General features: G+C 39.3%; 1 protein-coding gene across 1 annotated transcript in view; it reads left to right on the top strand.

Annotated features, from left to right (window-relative positions):
* LOC111866730 (ubiquitin carboxyl-terminal hydrolase 34) overlaps positions 1–19969 on the top strand; it is a 128498-nt gene that overhangs the window by 88468 nt on the left and 20061 nt on the right. The window contains exons 38-45 of the mRNA XM_023855934.2: positions 2618–2800; positions 4896–5042; positions 6344–6596; positions 9364–9629; positions 11600–11790; positions 14234–14411; positions 15673–15792; positions 18729–18845. Coding sequence (XP_023711702.1) covers positions 2618–2800; positions 4896–5042; positions 6344–6596; positions 9364–9629; positions 11600–11790; positions 14234–14411; positions 15673–15792; positions 18729–18845 — 1455 coding nt within the window. The remainder of the gene's footprint in view (positions 1–2617; positions 2801–4895; positions 5043–6343; positions 6597–9363; positions 9630–11599; positions 11791–14233; positions 14412–15672; positions 15793–18728; positions 18846–19969) is intronic.

Consider the following 19969-nt stretch of genomic DNA (forward strand, 5'->3'; position numbering starts at 1 on the left):
GGTTCCATCTTCCACATTACACAAACTTCACTTCATAAATTATTTTGGAATAATATTAACTGGAAGTTCTTTCCAATCTTTCGATATACCTTCTATCATTATTGATGCACTGATGTTCTTTTTATTTTGCCACTAGGTGTCAGTATATGATTGTCTTAACTCTGCCAGGCATCATAGTGTTCATGGGCAAGGTGCTTGAATGGTTTGTTTATTGACACATCAAATGGATGTAATTGACTTCTCATGCCACTAGGAATTATCACTAGATCAGTGTTTTTGTTTCTCAGCTTGTTTCTGATTCTGTTTGAGATATTGCCATGTAATGCATCCATTGCAATTATGCTCTGTGGCTGACATTCCCATATGCATCCAAGCCAGTCTTCCATTAACTCCAATGTCATCCGTGCATTTTTTGGGGCCCGAACTATTACATCTTTGCAAAAATAATTCTTTTGGCACTGTCTTTCTGTTTAATATTATAAATGGTGGTAATTTATTGTCATTTGTGGTTATACACAGCATGACAGTAGCATGTAAAAAGTAAAGTAAAGCTATCCCTGTAACAGGCCATGAAGGCCCATAGGGTTGTGAGACATTGAGGGTCCCACATTATCTAGACAATCAGCTCAAAGATGGCGGTAAGGTTGTCAGCCTTACGTGCTGGCTGTGCTTTACTCCCCATGAAAATTATTTGATTAGTTCCTGGTACTCATTTTTGTTAGAGGCTGAGTCGACCCCAGGGCCATAGTGTGGCCGGAAGGGTTAGATCAATTGAAGAATTCGAATGACCTCATCGGGACCTGAACCTTCTGGCTTGTAGCATAGTGCCTCAACCAAGTACACTACCACATGCTCCCTGACAGTAGCACATAACTTTTATAATCGCAAGGCATGACAAAAAACTGCAATTTTGTCTGCATTTCTGATTAGACTTAAAGAATACTTACACCTTTTGCGTAGTTGAATAACAAACTGCTGACATTCAGTCAGTTTAGTTTCAATTCCAAAGGAAATGTGTTATTAATTTTTGTCCTTTGTTTTAATGATAAGCTTTCTCCATGAACTTCTCACACCATCCGTGACGTGCCTTAAAAGATATATTACTCTTTCTAGCAATTTTCTTTCTTTTGACATTAAGGTTTCCTTAGTTACAGATAATTCTTTATTTCGTAAATATTTTAAATACTCTAAAACAGAGGCAGTCTCAGGTTCTTTGTCTTTCCTTTGTCCAGAAAAAGTCATTCTACCGGTATTTGTCACACATGATAACAGTTTTGTTTCTGTACTTCCCCAGTGACATGCACATATCAAACTGTACACTTTATACCAGCTGCACGATTACCTGTCTTTTCAGTGCACAGAATATCTTTGCTTTTGAATGTGGCATCATATATAAAAGCTTTTCCATTTTTAGAAACTGGTAGAAAATTGAACACGCTTGAATGATAAGAATGTCGAGCAATGATTGAACTGAAATTTTGGGGTTGTCTCAGTTAAAGGTGGGTGGATGATGTGCCTTGGTGTCTCACTCTGAATGTGCTTACATTAGGTTCTTTTCAGGCTACCCTGTGTACAGTTTGCAAACTGGTGAATAATTCCTAAAATTTAAGACACCTCAGTTTTTCTATGAGGAAAAATCTGTGAACTGTGTTCTAAGTAATACAATATCTCTTTTTATCAAGATGATGATACAAGTAACAGTATGCCAACCTACAGAGCAGGACATACAATGCATGTAGCCCCCTGGAGATGACTACATAGTAGTCAACATATGTCATATCATGCTATGAGCATGGTAGTGACTTTATGATTGACTGATAACTAATTAAAAGCTTAACACCACCAGTATGTTGCATACAGGTGTGGCATATTTGTTCAAAGCAAGAACTGTGGAGGCAGGGAAACAGCTGTTGCTAGGTAATGCCCCCACGCAACAGTAGAGGAGGTGTCACGATGCGAGATGTGACATGTACATGCTGTTGCTATGGATCAATTGAGCAAACATATTTCCATATAAACAAGTACATGCAACAGTAGAAGAGCTGTATTTTCTGTGTGGTCTGTGCAGAGAGGTTATAAAAGGACAAGAAAGGTTGTTTGAGTCATTTGAGTTCCGGAGATGGCAGTTGCAGCAGAGAATTGAGAGAGTCTCCGGAGTTGGCAGTTGGCAGAATGGCCGAGAAGAAATGGCAAGAATGGAATTAGGCGGTGCAAAAGGACTTCATAGTGTGCTGCAGTGACAGTGAGACTGTTATAAATACATTGCCAGGATACAGCTAGTGAAGATTGAGAAGACTTAGCATGTTCTAGTGATTTGTAATAATCAGAGATTGGCAATGGTGCTGTATTACTTATAGTTATGAGTTGAGCATATAAGGTGTCAATGAATTCAATCATCCGAGCCAAAACCTGTCTAATAACCCCCCCCCCCCCAAAAAATNTATCCAGTTGAAACCAAATCCAACCGTATGCTACAGTACAGAATTTACAACAGGTATGTAACATCAGCAAGAAAGGATTTATGGATATTATCCAACCATTGTCTTTAGTAGTATGTAATCTGCTGGTTAACATTCTTTTACTTCAACACTTGAGGACTGCTGGCATGTCTTTGCAGGTGGAGGTTGTGAGTGAGGAAGATGAGGAAGAAGATGTAATTCCACTGCCCACAGATAAATATAAACCTGCATCTTTAGAGAAAATGATCACGTTAGTAGCTTCCTTGGTTGAGAAATCACGGGGTCCTGATCACCTTCTGCAGTTGTCAACTCAGGACTTCAATGCAATTGCTGGAGGAAAGGCAAGTTCTGCTCCATTCTTCAATATAAATACTTACTGCTTTACTTTTGCAAGCAGTGAAACTCCCATTTGATGTTTTCAATTTAAGGTTTCCCCTCATTTAATGTTCATTTTCAATGATCCAACAAGTCGTCGTTTACTTTCCATACAGTACGGACAATTCTTCGTAAGATGAGGCACCAACTATACAATTAATTAATTTGCAACATCATGGGCCTCCTATGCAGTCTTATATAAAGGAAATATCGAATTTCCAATTTGTCCATGGAAATGTATGAAAAGTAAAATATGAACGACTGATTCGATGTTATATAACAGCAATCTTATCTTGTTTTATACAATAACTTTTAGTTTTTATATACTCTGACTTATTGTATTTTTACGCAAAGTATTTTAAATGATTAATAACATTGTATCCAATCTATTGTACTGCAGTTCAATGGTATATGTCTGTTAATATGTGTTTGCCTGATGATGGCCGTTAGTGGCTGGATCATAGCTGGGCACTGACCTTGATTTTTTCTGTTTGTTGTGTTTTGATGGCCAATAAAGAGTTATATAGGTTATAAGTGAATAAGGAATTGGAAAGGATATAGAAGAGTAGTCATTCCTAGCTTAGAGTTCTGTCCTGGCGTTTGCCTGGTAAGTGTGAGAGAAAACCACGGAGCATCTCAGCCAAGTACTCAGTGCCTTGGCTGAGATTTCAAGTGGATACCTCCTAAATACCAGTCAGAAGCCAGCTTGGTGGTCATTATAATATTGGTTATGGGTATAGATTACGAGGTTCCTCATTATGAATTTTTCTTCTTGCTTCACTTCCTATCTGTTAGGTCCAAATGTTCTCCCTAACACTTCCTCCTCATGCGTTGTTATGATATGTCTGTTATGCAGTGTGTGTTGTGCCTATCTCGCATCACAGTACAGCTGCTGTGGTTGGGATCAGGAAGTGTCCCGCGACTCCTCTTGTGTTACCTAAGACAATCAGCAGTAGATCCTGAGATCTGTTCACTAATTTTAACCTCTACTAGTACACTCAGGCATGCATAGGGCTGTTAAATTGCAGGTCTGGCTGGTCCATATGCTAGGTGCATATAGTTCCGTTACATAATGATATTAAAAATGTATCAAACTCATAGAAAAAGAACTTTGCTCTCATTGTGTGTCAAGAAGTCTTGTGAGACTCTTCATCACATAGGACTTTAAAATAATCCCGTCAGGTCCCAGAGTAAAAATGATTCCTTACCAAGCAGTACAGAATTAAAGAGTTCTATCTTCTGGGTTATAATGCCATGCTGGTTTCCTGCATGGCTCATTCTTTGACCTTGAAGATGGAGGTGACATGTTCCTCCAAAAAAATTGGTAGACTTTCAGTGAACATCATGCCATTATATACAGAAGATACAACTCTTCAAAGCCACCACTGTGAGAACCTCAAATCCTACACAGTATTGAATTACTTGCCTAGTATGTAAAATGGTTCTTTTGTTGGGAAAGCAGTCATGAACCTTGCTGTTGCGCGTCTTCTTCAGTATGACAGTTTTTAGCCTACATGCCTAAAGTAGGCTTTTATGATCTCCACGCTGTCTCTCTGTGACCCCCACCCCCCCCCCATTAACTTTTGAATGGAAGAACAGATCTTTAGATATATATATATATATATATCATGGCAACTGGGCACATCTGAATGGCGTACTTCATAAATCCCTCCTATCAGTCTGCATGACTGTATGTGCAGCCCTCCTATTGTTGCTGGACAAAGGCTCAATAAAGTGTATCCCTCATATCGTTGCTAGGCAGCAGCTTGGTAATGTTGTTACCGCTGCAACAAACATGTGCAACATAGAAGAATTGTTGGACATGTCATTTTCTGTGCGATTAATTTCTTATCAAAAGAAAGCAGGTGATTAGCTAGTCCTTCCTAGAACTTCTTGTTCAAAATTTTTTACTTTAGGATAATGACTTAAGAAAATAACTACACCCAGTGTTTGCACATACTTTCTGAAAAAATGTTTTTATGTACTATTCATAAACATGTGTGGATTTCCAGGATTTTGCTTTTGTGTCAGTGCTTATTTAATATTGTTTAATTGTTGCAGGGATTCCCATTTCTCTTCCAACAAATCAAAGACTGCATCAACTTACACCAGACTAGGAACCTAATATATGCACTGTGCCGCTGGAATGAGAGGCTGGCCGTGCACATTGTAGCAATGATATTTCAGGCTATTACAAAACACACAGAAGTAAGTACACTCAAAGAATTGGTGTCGCAAGTGTGGATCATTTTGTTGGTTTCTGTGTTTTCATATCCCATAATCAGGTGTGAGGTAGAGTATGTGGAAGTCGTAATAATGGACTGCAGACAAGATGCAGTGGTAACTGATCTTAATCTCTCATTTCTGCAGAGAGTAGAGTGTTGATGCTGGTGGACCTCATGCATTACCACTGAAGGATGGATTATTTATATTCTAGCAAGATCATGTGAACAATGTTGCTGACATAATTAATGAATTAGCATATAGCAAAGCAAGTCCCCCACCACCACTATACAGACAGGTCAAAAAATTATCTTTGGCTATCAGCCCTAAGCATAGATTACTTTCCTGAGTACATCAGTATCTGCATTTGTTGTTCCTCAGTTTTTCCCTCTTTTAGCTTTCAGTTTCAGTGAACTCAAGTCGGTAACCTCAGTGTTAAAGTGACATCCATTTAAGGCTGGCTTTAGCATTCAAATCCATTGGTCCTCGGATATGAATGTTGAGATTGTTTCTCAACTGTGTGCCATGACAGTTGTAAGTGTGCCCATAGTTCACAGTAGCAATGGGATTATGTTCAGTGTTCATCACTTGTGATACTGCTCTTATGTTAAATTGTTGCTACTATGATAAATAATGTTTTTATGTCAATGTTTATGCTTTTAGTATATGATAGTATATTTTATAATCTCAAAAAAAAAAATATTTTGTGCTGTCTTCTACCTAGTGAAATACCTGTTAAACATCCAGTGTGAAACTGTGATAATTCCCATCTCTGATTACATTTTCCACTGATAAGCTTGTCATTGATCTACTAGTGATTCATCATAGCTGTTGAGGAACGCTTTGAAATTACAGTTTCACCGAATATGTCAACTGTGTAACTTATTTCAGTAAAGTCTAAGGCTGCCATACTGACTGCTTTTTTTCTCCATATATATTTCAGACCTAACAATTCGTGATCGTAGTTTTTGTAGTAAACTGTTTTTAATATTGAAAATTTCACTGTCACTTATTATTGAGTACAAAGACTCTTTCACTTTATTACATTTTTCTAGGAACTTTAAAGCATCTTACAAAAAAATATAAATAAATGCTGAAAGAAATATGACTGGTAGTATGATCTTTATGCATGCATACACAATCATACACAAGTCCATAATTGCGCATGATTTGATGTCACATTAATGCACTTATGGGTTCCTTAATATGATGTCATGTGGAGAAGTGTGAGGAACACTGGGTTGAATAACTGACTCAGTCGTGAAATATTTCTTCTCACTTAACAGATCTGCCAGCCATTCTTCAAGTTGCTGACTCTAATCACAGAGTCTGCCAGTGGTCCATCTGGTCTACCATGTTTCTCCCAGCTGGTTCTTCAGGGAATATGGGAGGTTGCAGATTTCTGTCCCCAGAGTGCACTTGATTGGTTGGCAGTACAAGTACCTCGCAATAAACTCGCTCACTCATGGGTACTCCAGAGCATGGACACATGGGTGGAACATTACCTGTTGGCTCATAATAACCAACGGGTACGATCAGGTGAGTTCTCTGTCCAGTGGAGATTGATTCGAGTGAAATTATAACATAACTTCTGCTTCAGAAATGTGTGGTTTTAATGTGAGTATGTTTGCCATTTCTGAGTCTTTATACCTGAACAGAAGCAGACATACAAGCATGGTAATGGAGAAAAGTGTGCACTGTCATTTTGGGAGACATTTTTGTTGCTCATTATGCTGCTGTCATTTAACATATTGTAATGTGTTTGCGTTACTGAAGACGCCGTAGAGATCGTTAATTGGTTTATTCAACAATCTACAAGTAACGGCTACAATTAATTAACACACAGTTGCGGGGTTTCACACTTTATAACCCTAATCGCATTAATCTGTTAACACTGTTGCGGGGTTTCACACTTTATAACCCTATGCGCAAATCAGTTCACTCTGCCTTCAGTAGTCTGCACGTTTACAGTAGGGGAGCTATGTATCACTGTATCACACGCTCCCAATTACACAATCACTCACACGTCCGGTTCTTCTTTCCGCGACGGCTGCTATACTCCAACAGTAGTCGGCTGACTGGAGAACTGCTGATAACACACTCGGCGACTGTTACTTTATAACTCGCTGGTCCTCACATTAGAACTGGACTGGTACCAGCTGTGCAGCTCACTTATATAGCTGCAGTGCTTGCTTGTTGCGTAATGAGTGCCACGTCATCCTGTTACGTCACCGCTGTTGATTCGCCTTGCATAGTTACCCGGTTACGGGGCTCGGCTATCTTCGGCTCCGCTCGTGACGTCACCGCGCATAGCTGCCAGGATGCGGGGTGATTACTCGCCTATTACGCGAGCGTTACGTTACCGCTGAGGGGTGGGAGGGGAGCGCTGACTCACCCGCCGCGTCACTGCTGGTGTGGGGGGGGGCTCGGCTTTGCGCAACATGTCACAATATAGGTTCTTAGACTCATGTATTTTTTGTAGCCTGTAGAACAGAATTTTTGTGTGGCAGGCCATATAAACAAGATTGTATTCCTGCACTAGAACAGTGTGTTTGGAATTTCACATGCACAAAATTGTACACTGTTAATAACAACCCTAACATGCAACTGAGATATGTTACAACAAATAAAAATACATCATACTATAATCTAGTGTAAATACTGTGGAATGTAGTCCCATTGCTAGGCAACGACTGCAAAATAAGCAACTATATAACGGTTGTTTCTAGGTAACAGCTTAACATACGATCATGTTTTCACAGCAATAATGCAAGAGACATTTTCTGTGCAGTCTGTTCTAAGATGTTATAAGCAAGGCCAGTTAGCTGTTGCAGTTAGTGAGTTAGAGAACTGCCGTGGTTCAGTCATTGTGAGCTGTTGCTCTTAGAGCCAGTAGCTGAGGCTGGGGACAGTTCAGGAACCCACAGGAAGGGGAATGTCTGCCAATGGAGGCCACTATCAAGCAATGACCAGTGAAAACGTGACTGTGGACGCTAGTGTGTGCATGTGTCACGAGCTGTAATAAAGAGTCCCATAAGAGTTTACATTCTTGTTGTCATTATGGTCCCATTGGTTTTCTTATGAAATGGAGAATGAGGAAATAAATTGATTTCGACTCAGACCCATACATTTGAGAGCAAGATTAACAATTTTCCTGGAGTTATCTCTCCACGAGGTACATTTGGGAAGTGCTTGCTAACATTCACTTTAGGATCTGCTATCATGATCTCTCCTTTCTAAAGACCTAAAGCTGAAAATATACGAGGATGTCATTTTACAGTTCTATTGGTGTGAAACTTGATTGCTTAACCTAAAGGAAGAACATATTAAATAGAGGGTGCCAGATATTCAGATCTGAGACACATGTAGCAGGAGAGTAGAGAAAATTTCAGGGGCTTCTCATTTTGTACTCTGTGCCTCTTTTTTTATAGATTAAATCAAGAATGGTGAGATGGTTGAGATATGTGTCAGTGTTGTTGGAGACAAGAAATGCATAAGAAATATCGTTTGCAAAATATCTATGGAAGAGAACTCTTGAGTGACCAAGACTTAGATGGGAGAATAATATTAAAATGTATCTTGGGGAACAATATTGTCACATCTTAATGACTAGACACTGGGTTTGGGTTGGTAATTGGATTTGTTGAACATGTATAACTTTAACTACAAGTAATTATAACACTCTGACTAATTCACTCTTTACAATTCACTATGGCACAAACTGAGTTTTCTCAGTTGGCTGTCTCTTCACCAGCTGTTACTTAGTAATGGCTCCCAACTTTGTAGATTCCACAGCTTCCAGGTTCAACAGCTGTCTTCACTAGCCAGCAACTATCTTGCATTTCCCATGGCTCCATGTGTGTCTTTGCCTTCTAAAGTGCAGTTGAATTAGATCTCCCCTCTGCATGGACTCGACAGAGAACACTGCCTCCAGCAGTACCTCTACTCTTGCTGTGGTCACCTGACTCGGTTGTCATGGAAATGTGTTTGCAAAGCTGTTCCCTAGCAATGGGTATCTCTTCTGGCTCCACTGTTCTGGCCTTTCCATCCATATTGTAAAGATTCAGGATTGGTTAGTGGTGTGACTTATGTGAACATAATGATGAATGATTGGGTTCCATAACACTGGGGATTTTTGTGTCCAGCCGATTAATTATTGGAAGTCCAAAAACAAGTTAATTAACTACTTTTAGTAAAGTTAGGATGTATTTTTGAACCTGTGTTTATGGTACACATTTCAAAGACTTCCTGTACTTGACATCATGCTTATGATTCGTATTGCTAACTTTAGTTTTAACCTTTTCAGCTGCAGCATACCTTCTGGTTTCTCTTATCCCGAGCCCACACTTCAGGCAAGGATATCGAACAGCCCGCACCCTTACCAGCCCACATAAGGAAATGCTGATTGCATCAGAAGCCCAACTAGTGCTCCATCAAGTGTACACTGTCCTCTTGCACTTGTTGAAACGGGCACGACACTACACTGACATTCAGACTCATGGTACAATGAAACTCACTGCATACTTCGCTCTTCTTACATACTGTGTCATCTCTCGCACTGAGAAACTCATGGTAAGTATCCATATCATGTGTTCATCAGCTTAGGAAGGTGTATCGCATGAGGTCCAAAATATAGCACTCATGTTCTGGTTCCCACTGGTGTTCATTCAAGTGTTCCTTTGAGTGCAGCAGATTTGATCACTGAACCGTTGAAAATCTTAAATTGAAGGTAAATTAACAGTGAGATCATTGAAGTCAAACGTTATCTCAAGGAAAGCTTTAAGTTGAGGAGCATAAATGAGGGTTCCACTATATTTATTTCTTTAAAACACTGGAACTTTCCCGTTTAATGTTGCTCTATTTAAAGCTTTCTTCAGTTTAGTGGTCAAATCCATCGGTTTCAAAGAAACCCTTAAATTGGATTTGCATTGTATGTGTGAAGCAAGATTTGAGGTTTTCACTATGGCGAGTGAAGATATCTGTCTTCAGGAATGTGATGCTGGGTGTCTGCCCTGAGGATGAAATGCATGGGTTCGTCCGAAACGTTAATAGTCTATGAGACTAAAAAGAGTCACATCTCAAAAGACAGTATGTTACCCTTTATTATTTATGTCAACCATGTGTATCTCTGTATGGTGTATTTCTCACGGGTTATGGCAAACATGTTTGACACACAATTGAAATTGTATATGCTTCTCCTGCATGATAGGTATTTTGATTTCATGAATTGAGTATACCAACAATTTAGCCTAAAGTGTCATGTTTTGAAGGAAGTTTACCCCTGTCTGTTGATGAAGGCCTCATAGTATTAAGCCAAAATCTGGCCAGAAGACCTCAGAACCCGATGCTTTCCAAGTGCAGTGAATCTGTGACATTGTCATGAACAGTTTAATTATTAGTTTTCTTCCCCACGTCAGAACTAATCATGAAAGTGTTCATTATTGCATTATTGCAGAAGGAATCAAGAGGAGGAGTGACTTCAGTCATAGGTCTTTACTCAGCAACAAAATTAATAAAGAATATGATGTTCTGGGCAAGCTGAGTTTATGGCCTGGTCCTTGCTGGTTTATGGCTTCAGTTACCCATCCCTGAACATGGGTAACTGAAGAGGCAGTATGTTCCTCTGAAATGTAAGACCCTGTCCAGACTGTGTGGAGTTCAACACAGAAGGCTGTAGTCTTCATAGTTAACGCCGTGACAACCTCAACTCCAACAAAACAGAATTAATCTTCCATCTCATTTTGTTTGTTCGCATGTTTCCTTCTTTCTTTCAATATTGAAAACGTTAATTTAGGAGGGTACAAATGGAATGAAACCATTAGTAACAGAATTTGTAATGTAAATAATGAAATCTGTAACAGTTTGTAATTGTTGGTACATTTCTAGGCAACGGCAATTTAACGCGTTACCACTTCAGTGAATCAACACGGAACAGTGTTTTCTGTGTGGTTAGTGCTGGAACCTTATAAATACAAATGAAATACAGTAATAAATGTGATGTATACGGCTAATTCGCACTAATACGCACTTAAGAGGTCCGCTGGTAATGGTTGTGCTGCATATATGACTGTAAAGGAAAAGGAAGGAGTTAGAAGTAGATAATCATAATAATGTACCCAAACAAGCAAAGTTAAATGGTGAACGACAGTGGGAATATAGAGAAACACATAAAAACTTGTGCTTTGAATACATGCATAATTACAGACAATGCAAATCTCAAGAAATTAAAACAGCACCACCTGGTAACAGTCGTACTGCATGTATGAGAGAGTGCAGGAAAAGGAAGCAGTTAGAAGAAGACAATTGTAATAATGTACCCGAATGAACAAAATTAAATGTCTAACGACAGCATGAATTAATGTACAAAGTAGATTTATTCCAGTACAAATCCCGATTTCATTACATTTTCAACCAGTCACTTTTTGTACCCTATTGTGTCTTATTTTCTGTCTCTCCTTTCCTCTTAATTACCTCCTTTTGCAGGCTCATACATTGTTATCTTCTGCTCTGTTGTAATAGATTGTTGCCCTTATTGATTGCAGTTTGGCCAACACTTCTTGGACTTATGGCAGCTGTTCCATCCGAAGCTATCTGAGCCATCAATCCCTGTCCATCATAACAAACAGGCACTGTTGCTCTTCTGGCATCATGTGTGCATAGATTGCCCTGAAAATGTGCAGCTTATGCTTCAGAATGGCCATGTCACAAAGAACATTGCATTCAACTACATACTGTAAGTGAATTACAACAGCATTACTACTGTACTGCTTTTTAAAAAACTCAGTTGTATCACCATTTAATAATCTTAGAAAAATTCATTTATGAATTTGCATATTTGTTTGAAAAGTAATGTTTATGTGCAGACATGACACATTTAATGTTCATGTTATTTGTGGAGATCACTGAGTATCACGCTGCATTATTTACTTAGTGACATCAAACCAGTGCTTCCCCCCCCCCCCATTCCAGACACATTTGCAAGTACTCGCATGCTCTGTTTTATCCTCAAGGTCAAGTAATATAGTGCATCAACAGGCTGGAACGTTTGCCTTCTGACAAGTTTGCCAGTACATGCAATTTGCTTGTTGATATACATACCAGCATCTGCTGACTGAGAAAGAGAGCCTTGCATCTAGCAGTCTGAACTTTTTCTGCAAAGCACATACAGTGTTGGAGCCATAAGTCGATAATGTGCAAAGAAACGTTGCATTCATTGATGTTGTTGTACTACAAACATTTGGATGAGTTACAGAAAATTGCAAGTCACAAATGACTTCATGAATTTAATATGAGCTACTTCAGCAGCAGTATGGAACTACTGGGTCACAATTAAAATTGAAGCACTTGTAGTTTAGAGGTGCATACATTATCTGTTTTACATAATGTAATGTAACCGGGTTAGTGTAGTCGGTATAGAAGCTGAATACAGGCTGGATGACCAAGGGGACAGAGTTCGAGTCCCAGTAGGGTCAAGAATTTTCTCTCCTTCACATCATCCTGACTGGCTCTGGGGTCCACCCAACCTCTTGTCAAATGGGTACTGGGGGGTTCTCTCCCCAGGGGTAAAGCTGCTGGGGAGTGAAGCTGACCACTCACCTCCAGATAGTGCCAAGGTCAAGAAAATGTCGATCTATGCACCCACTCTCCCATACACCTTGGCATAGTGCTTAATTAGTTAAGCACAGAGACAACTTTACCTCTTTTATGTAGTGTTGTAATGATTACAATGAAGAGTAAGCAGGAAAGAAGAGCAGTCTAATTTTCAGAACACCAATATATACGGAGATGGTGTAGGGAAGTGTGAAACAAGAAAACAAATTTGGGTGTTGGAACTAAATGCATAAAATTGTTGTGTTAATGAAGTTACGGATAAGTCAAAACGTACAGGGTATAATATAAAAGTGCAGACAAACTCTGGGCACAAGTTCCACATAACAAAGCAAGAAAAAATGTCCATATCAGCATGGCCTCAAACAGTTAATTTGTGATTTATAGCAGAAAGAGGACATTTATAATACATTGTTAGAATGTCCTCTGTTAGATGCAATGTATGCATTAACAAGTCTCATCATGGACCACCACATCCATTCAGAGATGCCAGGGTAGTTGCGGGAGGTCTGACAAGCATCCACAATGCTTTAGAGAAGTGCCTCTTTGTTGTCAGCAGGAGCTGCATACACAAGACTTGTTAAGTGTCCTCACTATGTAAAAATGCGAGTGTGGAGGCCATGCATTGTTTCCTGCTCTGCCTGTCCATCACTCAGGATAGGTGTTATTGAGAACATGTCACACAACACAGCTAAAATGTGCTGGAACACCATCATACATGTACCACATTCATACTTTTACTGCCAGTGGTACATCTTCTAGTAGCTTTGGCAGATCGTATAAGAGGATATCTTGGTACTAGCTGACTGTAATGTGAGGTGGCAAAGCATGCAGGCCTGCAAAACAATCGGCAACAGTCCCTGCCCACAAATTAGTGCTGTAGTGCTGCTGGTGTCTACACAGTATTCTTTCAGCTATAACTAACGGTACAAATATGTTTTTGGACATTGTCCATCACCCTGTCTTTATCTAAAACACCATCCTGTTTATTTCTCAAAACAACATTTCAGAGACTGGATTCTGTCTCCCAAACATCTGTTTTGAAAAATAGACAGGATGGTGTTTTTAGATACAGACAGGAGGATGGATAATGTCCAAAAACATAATATTTGTACTAATGTACCATTGTCACAAACTTTTAGATCTTGTTTGTAACTCAGAGATTAAATGTTTCCAGATACATGTTGATATGGACATTTTTCCTTGTGTTGGTGTGTGGAACTTGTGTCCAAAGTTTGTCAATACCTTTCAGTTACACACTGTATAAGTACAGAAACAGTAGGGTGAACGGTATTAATAGGAGTGGACAGGTCTGGATATTTGAGGAGTGCAATACATAATTAGAAAATCAGTACATTTTCAGATATCTGGCTTTGTCACCAGCTGTGGATAAAGGTAATTAAATAGACAATCTGTACCAGGTAAAGTCAGGGCTTGAACCTCAGACTTTGTCATCAGACCAGTTCTCCTACATTATTTCTTTCTTTTGAATGTTTACATTAGTAAACTAGTTATGTGTAGCCTTCAGAGAAACAAATTGATAAGGAAATGGTTAATCTTGCTTGCAGTGCTGATCATGAAGACCAAGATGTTGTATTATTCAACCGTGGAATGTTACCTGCATACTATGGATTACTTCGACTCTGCTGCCTTCAGTCACGCACATTCACTCGACAGCTGGCTAATCACCAGAACCTACATTGGGCATTCAAGAACATCACACCACATCCTACTCAATACAGTGCTGTAAGTTAATTTAATTATGTGCCTAACATAACTACAAACAGAGCAGCCTCCGTAGTCTAGAGGTAACGTTCCCACCTCATGACTCGTGGTACGCGGGTTCAAACCCGGCGGAGGTTGTCGAATTTTTAAGGGCGGAAAAATTCAGGGAACAAGTCCTCCGGGAGGGACTTTAAGCTGTGTGTCCCGTGTCGTAGCTTTACGGCACGTAAAAGAACCTCATATCTCCAAAGGAGGTCACTGAGCCAAATTCTAGGACATTTCCCACCCAACAAGTAGTCTCTAACACCTCTGATAGATGGGGGAAGCATTATAGATACCGCCAAGCTAGTGGAGGCCGAACTCACTGGCTCGGTCGGGACTGATGGTACGCACCGATATCGGTAGGATACAGAGACTGGTAGAATATCGTAGAGGGAAGCACAGTGGACCAATACTGGTCTAAGTGCATGGGGAAACCCACCGTCTCCAATAACTAACTAACTACAAACAGAGGTTCCACATCCCTGCCTAGTCACCATTCATTATCATCTTCCCATCTTGTTGGACACCATGTGACCTATTTGGTTGAATCTGTCATTACATCAGTTTCAGTTTCTTGAGGTGGGGAGAGACCGAGTCAGTTTGGTACATCGTCCACTAATTGGCCTGTTGTACCAGCCCCATGTGGTAGATGATGAATGTGGAACAGTCAGTGGAATGCGAATTGGCAGTACTCAGATAAAACCTGCCTCAGTGCCATTTTGTCCATCACAAGTCCCACAGGACCTGACATGGGCTCAAACCCAGGCCGCAATGGTGGGAAGCTAGCAACTAACCGCATGAGCCATGGCATGGCCACAAACTGTCATTAAGTAACCTAAGAATCTATTTGTCAATAATGGCAGGTATTTGAGGTGTTTAAGTGCTGAATATGCCATGTAACGGTTTAACTACTTCGCATAGTATTGACTGTGCCTACGTGAAATTATCTTATTGATTTATTAATTGAGGTCTGATAAGGTATTTGTATTCTTTATTAATACTTAACCTTTAAAATTTTCAGTCACAGTAATCCTTCACAGATTGCTCAGTATTGTACCAAATCATGCATATAATCATGCAGTATAACTGTATATCAGTAAGTAAACTGTCAACTTTCATGCTGTATGATATTATAGCTAATGCCACCTCACCCATCGGATGTCCTGCAGTCATCAGAACATATCAGTAGTTAGATAATACTGGTTCAAATGATATTGAATTCTGCTTTTATTGCTTTCAGGCTGTGGATGAGCTGTTTAAATTAATCCAGCTTTTTGTGGTGAAGTTTCCAGATAGCACAGAGCAGGAGATCCATGAAATAAATAATTTTAAGAAACAAACATTACAACTGTACCTTCAGGTAAGGTGCTACAAGACTAGAATACTTAGCAAATGTCTGTTGGCCCTTAATTGGGATTAGACTTTAGGAATATGGCACTTAACTTTTCTGCTAAAATTTTTGGGTTCAAGACTGGCCATCACATCCTGTAACTTTTTTTTCCCTGAATATTTCTTTCTTGCATCAATTCTGGCGAGAATAAAACTTTCTGTATGTTAGAAATACCAGGAATTATTGTTTGGAGCTCATGTCAAGTTGTAAGTCAATCTGATGGTTGTCATGCTGTCGTTGGGGGATGGTGGAATCTAGTTCAAGGTGCATTCGCCTCAAAAATGGATTCTTTCGCCATTACCAGATAGGCAGAAGACAGTAAGTTTCAGACAACAATCAATGCAATAGTTATCCTCTTCTCATCAATACCAGCTGGCGACTGTCTCACATCTCACCCGTGGCTCCAAATGCCCTCACATTCTTGGCTGTCAAGCTGCAACTGTCCATGCACTGACTATGTCCAGCTCTCATCTCATATAGCCTCAGCACTGACCCAGTAGAAAACACCTCGTTGCCTAGCAATGATCCATCAATTCTCTGTTGTGATATCACATGTTCATTGCTGTAGAGGGGTGTTTTACCATGTCACAGCCTATCAGTGGATAAATTAAATTATTAAATTAAATTATTAAATTATTCAGACTTAAGTACTCATGTCACGAAATATGTAAGACATCAATAATGTTGAATTATTCTTTGTTACTTTAATACCTACATGATAACTACTTCAAGCAACTCAGAAAAATGTTTGCATAAGAAAACACTTTTGGTTCCTTCAGCCTACAGACAGCATGAAATCCATTTCTTTTTTTATCTTGAAAACTGTACGACTTACCAGAAAAGTGTATTGGACATGAAATGTGTTTGATTTTTTATTTACAGTTTTTTTTTTTAATATTTTTCTTTCTTATAAATATTTAGCAAGTTTGCATTATTTTTGCATGAGAGGCATACAAAAACACATTCTGGTAGTGTTATTTATCATTGTCAGATTTAGAAGAAAATCTTGGCATGTGCTGGGGCATTGGCTGGCATGTAAGGACTCATATTTCTTTGCATATGATTATGTGAATTGAGGCTGCTAGTTTAACACTTTGAGAACCTAATTTTTATAAAAGAAATCATACTTCCTAAAGTACCTCATTGATTTAAAAACTAGTGTCTGCAATAATATTAGGGAAGATTTAGAACAATCTACACACTCACCAGCTTGACATGTCTATTTCTTAAACATACCATCACGTTAGGGGGCACGTGGTAGCATAGTTTTGCAATGAGCCGGAAGGTTGCCTGTTCGATTCCCAGTGAGGTCACTAGATTTTCAGTCAACCTGATCCTTCTAGCCACACTGTGGTTCTGGGGTCGACTCAGCCCCTAACAGAAATGAGTACCAGGTATCTTCGTGGGCATAAGGGCAGCTCGCTCATCACCATCTGTGAGCCTGTTATCCAGAAAATGTCAGAACATCAATGTCTCCAACCCTATGTGTCTCCATTGCCTTTTACAGCCATAGCTTTATCTTTTTTACCCTCACGTTTATTTGAACGACAGTTTGCAAACAGATGGTCTTTTGCCGCAAACCAGTGCAATTTCACTGTTACTGCTGTCACTCTTAATGTCTGATTCACTGTGACTATCAATACAGTTACTTGCATTGGGCAAAAATCAGTGTCTGCTAGTAATTTGTCTTTTGGTTTGCCATAAACACCTCCAGTCTGCCATCTTGGCATCACATTACTTGAAGTTTGTTATTTCTGCTCATTCATGTCATCTAAGGAGGAAATCTTGAACTTCAGGAAGTCCATGGTATCTGCAACGGTTCAGCAGATAAAATGAGGACCCATTGCTGATAAAACTTAAAAAGAAGAGAAATATAGAAACCTGATACAAATTGGGGGCATTTTCATATTACTAGTCCCCATTGTGTGTCAGAATTTGGACTGTATGTGTTTTATGATAAATTAATTGTTGTGTTTGATTGGATGTTTTCACAGCAGTGATTTTGAAGAGTACAGTCTTCTGACTAGTAATACTGTGTAGTTCAGAGAGAGTCCAACATTTAAGAGAAACATATTGCCTCCTTTTTCAGGGTCAAAGAGAAGCTATGCAAGAAACCAGCGGAAGTAGGCAGCAAGCTAAGCTTATTCTTTGACCTCAAAGATGGAGATGAGATATTCCACCGAAACATTGAGCTCTCTCTGAATTACATGGAATTACAACCCAGAGGACTGTACTCTTAGTAGCTTGTTCATCTCCAGCATTTTATTAACGCTACTTACCCATGCTCACAGGAACAAGTACAGTGGGATCCTCATTTAGTGTTCCCTAATTTAAGGTTTACTCTCATTTGATGTTCACTTTCAGTGATCCAAATCAGTAGTCTGTTAAATTTCATTTAAAATTTTCCACAGCTTAGTTTTCAAATTCCTTGCTCCCCAAAGAAACCTTAAATGGAGGGGTTCTTTCTTTCCCTTTTTTTTTTTTTTTTTACCCTTCTTTTTTGAATTTTTCTCCCCAAATTCTCTTTTTTCAAAATTAAACTTTTATTTTTTTTTAACNTTGCACCCTTACGAGTATCTATTCTGAATTGTTCCTCCTGAATTCTGTTCTTTCAAAATGAAACTTTTTATCTTTCTGAAATGCTTTTTTTACATTGTTCCGAAGATGTCACATTTCCTCCCAGCTTCATGTCTAATGCCCCCCCCCGATGATTTACTTGTACCTATTGTTTTAATCGTGAGAAACATAAGTTTGTTGTAAATATGACTTCAGATTTTTTGGGATGTTTCATTTCATGCATTTTTATTGACAGTTCAGATATCGAAGTATTGTCACATCCAAAATCTGTTTTGCAGGCTGTGTAGTAATGATAATTACTTCAAATATGAAACCTTTGTTTGTTGCAGATTCTGGACAGTAGATCATGCTGGGCTACATTAATTCTAGCTTTTCGTTCTCTCATAGATCATGATGATGACCGACTGTATGTAATTTATAATGGTGGACTGCAGATGGCATTTGAGGTAACTAATTTTTTTTTTAAGTATTCTGTGAGCTATGTTGAAGCCATGTACAATGAAACTTTGATTTTATAATTTTGACGAATTTGCACACTTTTGCATGGTTCCAGCCAAGCACCCATAACAGAAATGCTAAACTTTAACCAATTTTACATTTCTCCATCTTCATGTTTTCCCTGAATTTGCAATCAATTTTTCTATTCCTGCCTACAAAATTTTCCCAGTTTTATATTTTGTATTTCAGTTCTCAGAATTTAAATGTAGATACTGCCATTTGGCTGATGCACAGGTGTAATTGACCCCTGGGCACCATGTGTCTTCACTAAGGCCTGTTGCGCATGAGGGGATTTTTTTGACCACCACAGTCCAAGCAGCTTTCGCTGTAGGCCAACTTTAATTTCGTTGCATCTTAGTAAAACTGTACCTCAGCAAGAACAGTTTGTCTCTCCCATATATGATGAGTGTTCCAAAGACTCACCATTGCTGCTTGGGATGAGCACCCTGAAGGAGGGAGCGGTGGTAGTGGTTGGAGTGTGGTCACCATGAGAAAATCGGAGTAGTCACACAAGAAGACGTCAAGAGCAGAAACCTCGGAAAAGAAGGAATGGTGACACACTGATAGGTTATTTCGGAATAACAACCTTAAGGAGGGAGCAATGTCACATGTCCTGTTAGTTCCTCGGAACTCTAGCCATGGTAGAGGGGTCATACCATNATTTTGACGAATTTGCACACTTTTGCATGGTTCCAGCCAAGCACCCATAACAGTAATGCTAAACTTTAACCAATTTTACATTTCTCCATCTTCATGTTTTCCCTGAATTTGCAATCAATTTTTCTATTCCTGCCTACAAAATTTTCCCAGTTTTATATTTTGTATTTCAGTTCTCAGAATTTAAATGTAGATACTGCCATTTGGCTGATGCACAGGTGTAATTGACCCCTGGGCACCATGTGTCTTCACTAAGGCCTGTTGCGCATGAGGGGATTTTTTTGACCACCACAGTCCAAGCAGCTTTCGCTGTAGGCCAACTTTAATTTCGTTGCATCTTAGTAAAACTACCTCAGCAAGAACAGTTTGTCTCTCCCATATATGATGAGTGTTCCAAAGAATCACCATTGCTGCT

This window comes from Cryptotermes secundus, unplaced genomic scaffold, assembly GCF_002891405.2.
Source record: "Cryptotermes secundus unplaced genomic scaffold, Csec_1.0 scaffold213, whole genome shotgun sequence".
Lineage (NCBI taxonomy): Eukaryota > Metazoa > Arthropoda > Insecta > Blattodea > Kalotermitidae > Cryptotermes > Cryptotermes secundus.